Raw genomic sequence first — 12835 nt, forward strand, 5'->3', positions numbered from 1 at the left:
TTAAATGTTCTGCAATGACCAACTGGTTTTGTCAATAAACTAGTGTGTGTGTGTGTGTGTGTGTGTGTGTGTGTGGCCTTTCCAACAACCCTGTGAGGTAGAGTTGCAGACTGGAAACCAAGGCAGCTCACAATAAGAAATAAATCCCTTCAAAATCCAATAACCATAAATATAAGTATAAACAGTTGCAAAACAGCTTAATGTGGCATAATTCTGAATTTTGGGTTGGGGAAATGAAGTTCCTGATCACTTAAGGTTGCAGTTCTCTGCATGCTTCCCTGTTTGAGTAAGTCCCACTGAATACATTGGGACTTGCTTCTGAGTAAACAAGCATAGGATTGCACTATAAATATCTTTACAGGTTGTGTAAATAATAAACATATCTGATAGTCATGTTTATATAAATATTTCTTCACACCATGTCCCGATAAGTATCTCATTTCACACTATGGTTGTACAGTATTACTTTCTCTACATTTCAGTGTGCCCTTCTTCCTTGGGGTGGTCATGGTTCCCCTCTGTTGTTTTCATTCTGAGGGGCAGATAGGCTGAGAGATGGTGAGTAGCCCATGGTCAACCAGAAGACTTTATAGCTCATTTCCAGTTTAAAAAATTAATTAGAACTATTTATATGCAGCCAAGGTTTATTAAGTAGATCCACACAATATGGTTAAAGCACATCCAACTTGCATTTAAAGCACATGACTTCCCCTAAAGAATCATGGGAAGTGTAGTTTCCCCCTCACAGTTATAGTTCAAACCACCCTTAACAAACTACAGTTCCCATGATTCTGTGGTGTGATTCGTATGATTCAAATATGTGTTGAATGTGCTTTAAATGAATGGCGTGGATTTGCACTAGGTATGATGTGCATTCATTAGAGAATTGAAAAGAACAATTCTAAAAGATTTTTTAAAAAACAGGGGAAGGGTTGTAGCTCAGTGGTAAGGCATATGCTCTGCATGCAAAGGTCCAAATATCAGTTTCTGGAAAAGACTATTACCTGGAATCCTGGAGAGCCAATGCTTGTCCATGTCACCAATACTCAGCTAGATGGCACCAAATGGCCTGAGTTGGTATAAGGCAGGTTCCTGTGTTCCTAAAAATGGAAAGAGACCCAAGGGCCACAGTGACTCTAAAATTTATTTATGTATTTTAATTACAATATTTATATACCACTTTATTGTCAAAAATCTCAAAGCAGTTTACAGAAATAATTAAAACAATAAAATTATTGGCAACAACAGTTAAAAACAGGTATTTAAAATATTCAAAATAATAAAACCAACAATGAGTTAAAAATAGATAAAAACATAATAGCTTCTACATGCATGGGTAGGCTTGCCTAAACAAAAATGTTTTAGCAGATGTCAAAAAGAGTACAATGAAGGCATCTGCTAATGTCAACAGGCAGGGAGTTCCAAAGAGTAGTTGCCGCCATGCTAAAGGACTGATTTCTTACAAGAGCAGAACAAGTACTATGTGGTACCTGTAACATGGAAAGCACACCTTGAACTTGGCCTGGTAGCAGATCAGCAACCAGTGCAGATTTCAAAGAAGAGGTATTATGTGCTGATATGTCTCACTCATGTCAGCAATCGTGCCACAGTATTCTGCCCTAACTGTAGCCCCCAGGTCAGGTTGTGCTGCATGGGGATTTCTGTGACCTTGGCTGACTGGCTGCTAGGATTTTTTTAGTTTTGGTTTTTGGTTAGGAATCCTGACTGGTTGTGGGATGCTGAGTTTTCTGCCTTACTCATAGGAATCTTGTGGTTGGTATGATATTATAGCATTTAGGAAATCATCACTGTCTTGTTTTTCTGCTTGCATTTCATTTATCTTTATCTTCGCACCTTTTCATCCATAGAAGCAACAATCATGGTTCCATGTGATCAGCTCAACCTCCTTAAACCCACTGATGATGCACCTTGTTATTTGCATGATGGTTTGTTTCTTGTCCAATAGTGGTACAAAAAAATTCACATACTGGGCAGTGTGGCTGCCATTGTTATTGTTCCCAAGCTGTTGCCTAAGAAGGTCACACATGGTTTGGTCTACCTTTCTCTCTGTCAATTATTATTCACTGGAATTGGGTTAGCTGTCAAAATGAGTTTAAAGCACAAGATAGACAGAAAAGAGCAGAGAATCTTACTCTTATTTCTCAAACCTCTTTCTGAAGTGAAGGGCCAAATCTGTCACAAAGTTTGGAGCAGCCACATTAAAAGATAAGGGCAGGGCATTCCAGGCAGGCGGTTGCCAACCCTACTTGGATATGGATATCTTTGCAGAAGATCCCTGGTCAAGCTTTACCAACAACACAATCCAAACCATATCTACTCAGAAGTAAGTCCGATTGAGTTCTATGGGGCTTAGTAAGTGTGTTTAGAAATGCAGCCTTCAGGGGCATCTATCTTTACTCCTGAATGCCCCTATCTAACATCTCCACAACACTAGGCTCCTTTCTTCCTACAATGGCCTTCTGGTGACTGGCCTGGCCTGAAGGCACTTAAACCCTTTTTGCCAGAAGCAAGTTGACTAGATTAAATGTTCCCTACCCAGGCTCCATCTTTTAGCTAAGATTTCTATCTTAATTTCCAATCAGATAAATGTTTTGTTTGAATTGTATGCACCAAGCAGCTGTGGTTGATGCTTAATGTACCATGCTTAATGACATCACTCGGACCCACCCTCATGACATCACTTGGGCACACCCCATTGTCATGCCTGTTTGATCCCCTTAATTATTTTCCTGGGTCCCTGGTCATAGATAGTTAAATCCTTTGATATTTTTTCATCCCGGAGACCCGGTGATTTTTACAGCCCCAGCTGTATCAGCTTACTGCAAATTGGCACCTCTTTATCAGCAAGAGGGGCCTGGTTCCGTCAAGGCCGTAAAAACTCCTACGGCTTGTTATGGGAAACCAGGAGGGACGGGGCCTGGTACTGTGGGAACATCGTTTCATCATTCCTGTGCTGGAACTGCTAAATTAGTTGATTGCTCCCAGCTGAGGCAAGGATTTTTCTCATAAGAGAAGGCCTCAGCTCTTGGGCTGTGTTCCACTTGTGGGCACCACCTTGCTTATGGTGATGCTCTGCGGTGGCTCCACTATACTTCCTGACTGGCCGTCCCTGAGGGGAAGGACACTAACTCCTGAGACAGAGCTGAGGCTTGTAAGTACAATTGAGGCAGTTAGTTTTATTATTTTCATTTTTGTGCCAAGAACCTTTATATCTTGTTTGTTATATACCTTGCCCCTTTTGGGTGCTGCTTTTAGGATTTGATTTGCTGCTCCAAATTAATTGTATGTACCTTTTTATCTTTTGTACCCTTTACCCCTTTTCTTATTTTCTTTTTTTAATAAACTTTACTTATTTTAAAGCAACGTGTGTTTATTCCAGAGAAGGGGTTCAGTTACTAAGTTCAGTCCTGGCTGCTTGACCAAACTACCGTGTACTAGAGGAACATTTTCACTTAAGACTTCTGAAGGGGCCAGGAGGGTATTGAGCCTCTGGTCCTGAGAGGCTTGGGTGTTCAGTGGGCTCTGGGGGTCCCTTCACCCCAGAGTGTTTAACCAATAGAAGGGTGGTGGCAGTACTACCGTGCAGGGTTGGTGTAAGCATACACAGCCCTAGCAGACCAGGTTGCTAGGATCAATTGCCCAAGGTTGGGGATTGATTCCTGGGACAGTAAAAGTAGGAGGAGGGGAACTCCCTGCTTTCACTACATGTTGGCAGCGTTTGGGGTCGAAAAAGACTGAACCTATCTCTGGTTAAACATAGTTGTGGAAAAGGTACAATTGGATAAATTACAATTATTAAAGATTCTGGCACAAAGGTTTGTTGTTTTTGGAAAGTCAGGATGGATACAAGATCTAAACAAAAGAAGGCATTAGATCAGGTTTCCACTGAGAGTAGTGATGAGGAACAAACAGAGATGTTACCTCAAGGCAATTTTGAAGCAGCAGGAGGCAGCGCAGAGGGGCTGCCAGTCCAAAGCTTTACTCCGGAGGGAGAACGAGCACCGTCACCGGTACGGGGTCGACGGAGTATGGATAGCCAAGTTAGCCAGAGTGGGGGTGTGCCACCCATGGATATGTGGGCAGAAATGCACAACTTCTTCTCGAAACAGATGGCTCTTATGACTACCCTTGTACAACAACAACAAGCTTTTGCCCCACCAAGCCAAGGACTGAGGTCTGGCAGAGTGTGTTTGGGAGGAGCGGATCCAGCAGATTTTCCGTTTTATCAAGCGGGAGAGGATATCTCCGAGTTTTTTTTAATCTTTGAGCAAGCGTGTGTGGACCAGTCTTTAGACAAAAAATACTGGATGAAAATTCTACGCACTCAAGGAAAGGGAGAGTTAAGAAGTCTAATGTGTAAACTCCCGAGAGAGCTAGCTGATGATTATGAAAACTTTGTAAAATTGGCAACAGCCCAGTTTGCGCTATCCACCAGGGCATGTTACCAAAAGTTTGAGACTTTGACAAAAAAATCAAAAGAGACGTTTTCAGCATTAAGCGCTCGTACTGCTCAAGCTATGGATTTGTGGATTGCAGCTGCAAAAGCTAATACTTTTGAGCAGTTAAGGACTGTGTATACTCTGGAGAAATTTTACAAAATGTTGCCAAGAGAGCTTGCCGCAGCGGTGCGAGGCAAAAAGCCAAAAAGCTTGCAAGAAGCCGGTCATTATGCTGATGAACTAGATTCCTTTCAGGACAAAGAGGAATTGCCTAAAGCATATGTTAAAAAACCGGGCAATTACAAAGGGAATCAACCAGCGGGTGGAGGAAGTGAGTGGAAGAAAAAAACGTGGCCATCTGTAGTTAAGTCGGAGGACAAAGGGGAGAGCTCTGTTCCTGCTGCTGTTCCCGTGCGTCCGCCAGTTTACCAACCGAGTAAAGCAGTTTTGGAGAATTTATGCTTTCTATGTAAACAACCGGGGCACAGAAAGGACCAGTGTTCCCAACTGAGTAAGAAGCAGAATGTGAGTGTCAGCAAAGGGACTAAAATAGCGGTAGTACAGAGAGCCCGTGATTATGAAGAACCAGGAGGGCAGTCATCTCCAGAAATTTCCCGTTGGTCGTCTTCGGATTCTAATTCCGACCAGGACTGGGAGTTTTCAGCTCCTAGTACTGAGAATAGTCCCATCACCCAAAGGAAAGGAAGTAAACAGACTCCTGCGGTGAGTGTTATTCAACCGGGAGAAAAGAAGGGGGGTGGAAGGAAAAAGCCAACCCAGGAACTACTCCAAAGCGGGAAGGGAGAGAAGGAACGACTCCCTGCAGACAACGTTAACTATTCCTGTTTGCCTGGCCAGATTGCTTGGTCCAACAAAATGTTTAAAGAGACTATTTTTGTGAATTATGTTAAGTTAACGGCCTTTCGCGATTCGGGCAGTGAGGCATCGAGTTTATCTCGCCATTTAATTCCGCCTGAATTAATTTTACCAGGGATTAAAGCGTCAGTACATGTTTATGGGATGTCTAATAAACTTTGTGATGTGGCTGATGTTTGGATTTCATATAAAAACTGGTCGGGAAAACATAGAGTATTAATTCATGATTACTCTGACCAGTTTTTTGATTTCCTGTTGGGGAATGATATTGCCTATGCACATTATTTACATAATCAGAAGGCTGGAGATGTGAATGTAAATGTTTTAACTAGAAGTGCAGTTAAGAAATTAGAGCGCGAACCTGATATTGAAATTTTACCACTAGATGGTGCTGTGACACGAGAAGTTGATGATTTAAACCAGCCGCTGCCAAACGGAGCTGGGAATAGGGATGCTGTTGAATCTCCTGAGGAAGAGTTGAAATTAAATTCTGTTCGTTCTAAGGCGTTTAGGGAAGCTCTCCTACAAGATGAAAGTTTGCAAAAATGTAGGGAAGCTGCAGACAATGCTCCCTTGAAATTGTCTAAATCTGTGACCGTAAGATTCTATTGGAAAAATGGGTTGTTATACAGAGAGCATGTGCCGCAGGGTGCATCTGTGGATTGGAAACCTGTTAAACAACTGGTAGTTCCATCAGCGCATAGGCTGGAAGTGTTACAATTGGCTCATGATGCTATCAGTGGAGGCCATTTGGGAATAAAAAGAACTTTAGCACGAGTAACTCGTTGCTTTTATTGGCCCCAGATTGCAAAAGGGGTGCAGGATTTTTGTAAAAGCTGTTTAACCTGTCAGTTAGTAGGACATGCTAGGGATCACCCTAAAATGCCTATGCAAGTTTCTGAGATCATAGCAGAACCATTTGCCCGGGTCGCAGTGGATATTCTTGGTCCACTGAATGTGACGCCTAGTGGGAAGAAATTTATTTTGACTTATATAGATTATGCAACACGATTTGCTGAAGCAGTAGCTCTAAGCAGCATTACTGCCACGGCTATTTCAAAGGCTCTATTAGAAATTTTTTCTTGGTGGGGATGCCCAAAAGTTATCTTATCAGATCAAGGCCCAGGTTTTGTAGCTAAACTCACTAAAAAGCTATGGGAGATTGCTGGGATAGAACATGTGATGTCTGTGCCTGGACAGCATGAATCCAATGGACTTTGTGAACGTCTGAACCTGACTCTAGGAAGAATGTTAAGGGCACATGCTGTAAAACATTCAGGTAACTGGGATGTGGCCTTGCCGTTTCTTATGTTTGCCTATAGAGATACCCCCCAGGCCAGTTTAAAATCTTCTCCAAATCAGTTGGTATTTGGCAGGGATATTACAGGTCCCCTGTCTTTGTTAAGGGCAGATTGGGAAGGAAAGATGGAATTCTCTTCTGTACCAGTAACCACATATTTACAAAACTTGCGTGAGACCCTAAAGGATGCATTGGAGACTGCCCATGAGAATTTAGCAGAAGCCCAGCAACAGCAAAAGGCTTATTATGATTCTCATACTAAGGCACATCGTTTTGCAGTGGGTTCTGAGGTGCTGGTGTTAAAACCACAATCAGGATCTAAGTTGTCAGTAGCCTGGATTGGGCCTATGCTGGTTAAGGCACAACTGAGTGATACCAATTACTTATTGGCCTATCCTGATTCAAAAAAGAAACCAAGGGTTTACCATATTAATACCCTTAAGCAATTTTGGTCTAGGGCAAAGCTGGTTTTGGCCTGCACTAGGGCGAAAGAGCAGGAAGAAGGGTTTGTGGACCTAGTGGCAGAAAGTCAACAAGAAGGGGGTATTGATGAGGTTATTTTTTCTGATAACTTGGAATATGAACAATGTTCACAACTACGCCAAGTTTTGGTAGATTTTCAATCTTTGTTTTCTAGTAAGCCAGGAAAAACACATTTGGCAAAACATTCTATTTTGACAGGTGATCATCCACCAATGCAGTCCTCCCCTTATAGGGTAACTGGGCCACATGCTAAAGCGGTGGAAAAAGAAATACAGGCCATGTTAGACTTAGGGGTTATTGAACCTTCTGTTAGCCCCTGGTCTTCCCCCATTGTGCTGGTAGCCAAGAAGGATGTTAATGAAATTCGTTTTTGTGTGGATTACAGGAAATTAAATTCAATCACCCAAGTGGATCCATACCCCTTACCCAGGATGGACCATCTGATTGAAAGGTTGGGGGCTGCTAAGTTCATCACCACCTTGGACCTAACTAAGGGTTACTGGCAAGTACCCCTAGATGAAGATGCTGTCTTGAAATCTGCCTTTGTTACCCATATGGGCTTGTATCAATTTAAAATGATGAGTTTTGGGCTTAGGAATGCTCCTAGTACGTTCATGAGATTAATAAATTCTGTCCTGAATGGTTTAGGAGATTACGCCTGCGCCTATCTTGATGATATCGCGGTGTATAGTGGGGATTGGGAATCCCATGTGAAACACTTAAGAACTGTATTTCAAAGGCTGCAGGATGCAGGACTTACCATTAAAGCCCAGAAGTGCCAATTTGGGTTGGGAGAGGTTTCCTATTTAGGCCATAGGGTGGGTAGTGGCTGTTTGAAACCTTTGGATGCCAAAATTGAAGCAATTACTAATTGGCCAATACCTCAAACCAAGAAACAAGTTCAGTCATTCTTGGGTCTTGCTGGTTACTATCGGCGTTTCACTCCCCACTTCAGTAGTCTTGCCACTCCTTTGACTAATTTGTGTAAGAAATGCAAACCAGCACGAGTGGTGTGGTCGTCCGATTGCCAACAGGCCTTTGAGGCTTTAAAGGCTGCATTAATAAATTACCCTGTTTTAAAAGCCCCAGACTTTGCTGAACCCTTTGTGGTACAGACTGATGCTAGTAATTTTGGTTTGGGTGCTGTACTCTTGCAGAAGGATACGGATGGAGAACTCCACCCTGTAGCCTATCTGAGTAAAAAGCTAATAGAGCGAGAGCGCCATCTAGCGACCATTGAGAAGGAGTGTCTTGCTATAGTTTGGGCCCTGGAGAAATTAAGGCCGTATCTTTGGGGACGTCACTTCCAATTGCAAACGGATCACTCTCCCCTGTGCTGGTTGTCCAGAATGAAGAATTCAAACCAAAAACTATTGAGGTGGGCTCTGTTATTACAAGATTTTGATTTTACCATAAATCATGTGGCTGGGAAGAATAATAAAGCCGCCGATGCTCTATCTCGTATGTATCATTTAGATGATTAATGCTGATCTTGTGATTTGTAACTGATCTTGCCATGTTATGCCTGAAATTCTTTTTAATAAATGTATAATTTAGTTTGTATTTTAAGGTGATAATCTTTTTTGATGTCTTCTAGAGCGATGATATCAAAGGTGTTCAACCTTTGATGTCATCTTCCTCGAAAGGGGGCGTGTCATGCCTGTTTGATCCCCTTAATTATTTTCCTGGGTCCCTGGTCATAGATAGTTAAATCCTTTGATATTTTTTCATCCCGGAGACCCGGTGATTTTTACAGCCCCAGCTGTATCAGCTTACTGCAAATTGGCACCTCTTTATCAGCAAGAGGGGCCTGGTTCCGTCAAGGCCGTAAAAACTCCTACGGCTTGTTATGGGAAACCAGGAGGGACGGGGCCTGGTACTGTGGGAACATCGTTTCATCATTCCTGTGCTGGAACTGCTAAATTAGTTGATTGCTCCCAGCTGAGGCAAGGATTTTTCTCTATAAGAGAAGGCCTCAGCTCTTGGGCTGTGTTCCACTTGTGGGCACCACCTTGCTTATGGTGATGCTCTGCGGTGGCTCCACTATACTTCCTGACTGGCCGTCCCTGAGGGGAAGGACACTAACTCCTGAGACAGAGCTGAGGCTTGTAAGTACAATTGAGGCAGTTAGTTTTATTATTTTCATTTTTGTGCCAAGAACCTTTATATCTTGTTTGTTATATACCTTGCCCCTTTTGGGTGTTGGTTTTAGGATTTGATTTGCTGCTCCAAATTAATTGTATGTACCTTTTTATCTTTTGTACCCTTTACCCCTTTTCTTATTTTCTTTTTTTAATAAACTTTACTTATTTTAAAGCAACGTGTGTTTATTCCAGAGAAGGGGTTCAGTTACTAAGTTCAGTCCTGGCTGCTTGACCAAACTACCGTGTACTAGAGGAACATTTTCACTTAAGACTTCTGAAGGGGCCAGGAGGGTATTGAGCCTCTGGTCCTGAGAGGCTTGGGTGTTCAGTGGGCTCTGGGGGTCCCTTCACCCCAGAGTGTTTAACCAATAGAAGGGTGGTGGCAGTACTACCGTGCAGGGTTGGTGTAAGCATACACAGCCCTAGCAGACCAGGTTGCTAGGATCAATTGCCCAAGGTTGGGGATTGATTCCTGGGACAGTAAAAGTAGGAGGAGGGGAACTCCCTGCTTTCACTACACCCATGACATCACTCAGGCATGCCCCTCTGACATCACTAGGGCCCGCACCCAAAACCTCAGGGTTTGGATGCTTCTGACCTGGCAAACTTGATGCTTTAGGAGGGCCTAATCGCCTTTCCTTGCACAGTTAGTAGGTTAGCTTTGAAAATGGATTGCTATGAAGGATTTTTTGTGCAGGATTGTCTAGAGTTATATACTCCTTTTTCACTGAATGGATGAGATACTTTCCCCTTATGCCGATCCCTTTGTCTCTAGCACCATGAAGAAATTGCTTTTCCCCCCTGCTTTCTTTCTAACAGACAATTTGTTTCCAGTTTTGCATTATCCTCTCCATTCTCCTGAAAGACTTGCATAATAATTTGACACTGAATGTCTATTTTCTGGAACACAGGGATTCCAAATTACAATGGATGCATAAATTACAAACTGGAGCTTAAAAGTCTTCAGCACAAGAATAGGCAATGAATCACTGCAGAATCCTCAAGGCATTTCTATGGTTTCCATGCCAGAGTGGGCACAAGCAGCACTACAATACATAGCGTTCAAGAGTTCAGTAGAAAGTTCATTCATATTTGCCTTTCTGTAGAACTTTATCCATTGAATGGTGTTACAACTAAACTAAATGTGCACTTAAGGCTTGTAAACCCACTTAGAAGCCATTTTGGCAAGTAAGCAGCGTATAAATAAATGACAGCTACATATCTTGTTTTTTCCTTAACTAACTACAGGCATGGGGGACACTGATTCACCCTGGCAAGGCAAAGCACTGATTTTTCCTGTGAAGGGAGGTTTATCTCTTCACTGTAATCAAAAGGGAAATTGCCTCTTCCCATGTGACTAGGGCTGTGTACACACTATACATTTAAAGCACATTCAGAGCACCCCCCGCAAGAATCCTGGAAACAGTAGTTTGTCCTGTCACAGAGCTGCAGTTCCCAACATCCTTAACAAACTATAGTTCCCAGGATTCTTTGGGAGGAAAATGTGCTTTCAATATGCTTTAAAGCAAAGGTTCCCAAACTGTGGTCCACAAGCTTCATTCAGGTGGCCCGCAGCATGTCAGCATTAAATATCCATATAGATTTCTAAATGTATTTTATTGCTTCTTTTAGTTCTATTGTATTTTACCATTGAAATTCAGTGGAATGCAAATTGTAATACAATAAGAAATAAAAGAAGCAATGAAAATACAATTACAAATTAAACAGCACCTAACACAGCACATTACAATCATTACAACAGGTAGAAACATCACTAAGTGATCCACCACACCCATCAGCGATTTTCAAGTGGTCCATTGGGATAAAGTTTGGGTATGGTGCATTTGCAGGGTAGGACTCCAAGGCTCCTAATTACACAGGGAGCATCTCCATTCCAATCTTTGTTCTGATCATGGGGCAGGGGGAATGAAGAAAGAAGCTTTCCCTCCCTTCTCAGGGAAATTCAGTCTCTCCTGCATCTGTAATTCGTTAAGAAAAGAAGAAGAATTTTCATGAGTTTGGCCATGTAATCTTTGGGTCACTGGCATGCCAGGCGCTATGTATATGGTGTCTGGAACATCCTTCCAGTAATGGTCCAATTGGTCTCATCACCACCTGATGACTGTTAGGTGAGCAGGTCACACTTTTATAGACTGTTTCAAATTCTTGACTGCTATTTCTTTTCCGCTGTTAGTTTTTACATTGTATGATTTTAACACTATGAGTAACTTCAGGGGGTCGTTTTGATGGCAGAAAGGCAGGATACAAATAATTGTATAAATAAAGTTGAGGGCTGTTTTAAGGCATTTTTGGAAGTCAAAAGATGGAAGGAAACCTTTTAATGAGTCCCACATGTTTCAAACCGAGTTCCTCATGGGCACTCTGAAACATAACCAACTTCAGTCTTCATGCTATTGCAAAATAATCAGATTGAGCTCCATGTCATACAGAATTGGTCCTTTGATCTGTTTATTGCAGCCACATTCTGCTGTCTCTCAAACCATGCTCGTCTGTACAGGACTGTGTATTAATGGCCAAATTCTGAATTTCCTTTATATCAGTTAGAGAGACAGATACAAATATTAACTCCATAAGACATACCTCCTGCTAGCAGATCCTTTGGAACAGCCTTGCAGATACTTATATTATTATCCTCCTTTGGATTAATAGAAAAGAGTTACTTAGTTTTCAAAGTGTCACACTGTAGACAGTTTATTAAAGATGATGTAGGCTGCATTCAGACAGCAGTTTATTCTGTTTTCCCAATATTTCCTTACCTGATAATTTCCACATTTTATTTGGTATTTCACATGATGTAAAATCTACTTCTGGAAATCTAGCTGAATATATTGGAAATTGAGCACTCATTTCCATGTTAATTGCTTCTAGAAAAAACCTGTTTGCAACCCCATTAACCTAGAAAATTGCAGGAGCAAAGTGACAAAATTTGGAGTGGTATACCAGCATACAGTTCTGTAATTTTCATGGGGGATGGAATTGCATGTGTGTGGACAGGATGGGGGAGTGGCAACATGTCCAGTGACATTCATTGTTGCATCACACCATGCCCACTGGTGTGAATGAAATTTAGCATGACATCACAGTATATCAGTCAAAAAACCACAGTTCCATAATGCAACAGGTATGCCCTGGTCTGCTACTGGGAGGCAGGGCAGGGTATAAATAAATAAATCAGGACAGAAGCATTACCATTATAAGATTAGACAAATTCATGGAGGACAGGGCTATCAATGGCTACTAGCCATGATGGCTGTGCTGTGCCACCCTAGTCAGAGGCAGCATGCTTCTGAAAACCAGTTGCCGGAAGCCTCAGGAGGGGAGAGTGTTCTTGCACTCGGGTCCTGCTTGCGGGCTTCCCCCAGGCACCTGGTTGGCCACTGTGAGAACAGGATGCTGGACTAGATGGGCCACTGGCCTGATCCAGCAGGCTCTTCTTATCTTCTTATCACTAAAACTAACTCAATAAACCCCACATCTGAATGTAGCCATAGGCAGTAGAATATGCCAACCTACTCAACTTGCTGCTTGCTATTCTAAAAGCTTCTGCTGTG

The 12835-nt window shown here is 42.3% G+C and overlaps 1 protein-coding gene across 1 annotated transcript; it reads left to right on the plus strand.

Moving 5' to 3' along the window:
- The first annotated feature begins 3315 nt into the window (after positions 1 to 3315).
- Positions 3316 to 9766, plus strand: LOC133385274 (uncharacterized). Its single transcript, XM_061627954.1, has 2 exons — positions 3316 to 5183; positions 7505 to 9766. Exons 1-2 carry the CDS (start codon positions 3861 to 3863, stop codon positions 7565 to 7567), a joined length of 1386 nt encoding a protein of 461 aa, XP_061483938.1. The 5' UTR covers positions 3316 to 3860; the 3' UTR covers positions 7568 to 9766.
- Positions 9767 to 12835: the final 3069 nt, after the last annotated feature.

This window comes from Rhineura floridana, chromosome 5, assembly GCF_030035675.1.
Source record: "Rhineura floridana isolate rRhiFlo1 chromosome 5, rRhiFlo1.hap2, whole genome shotgun sequence".
Taxonomy (NCBI): Eukaryota; Metazoa; Chordata; class Lepidosauria; order Squamata; family Rhineuridae; genus Rhineura; species Rhineura floridana.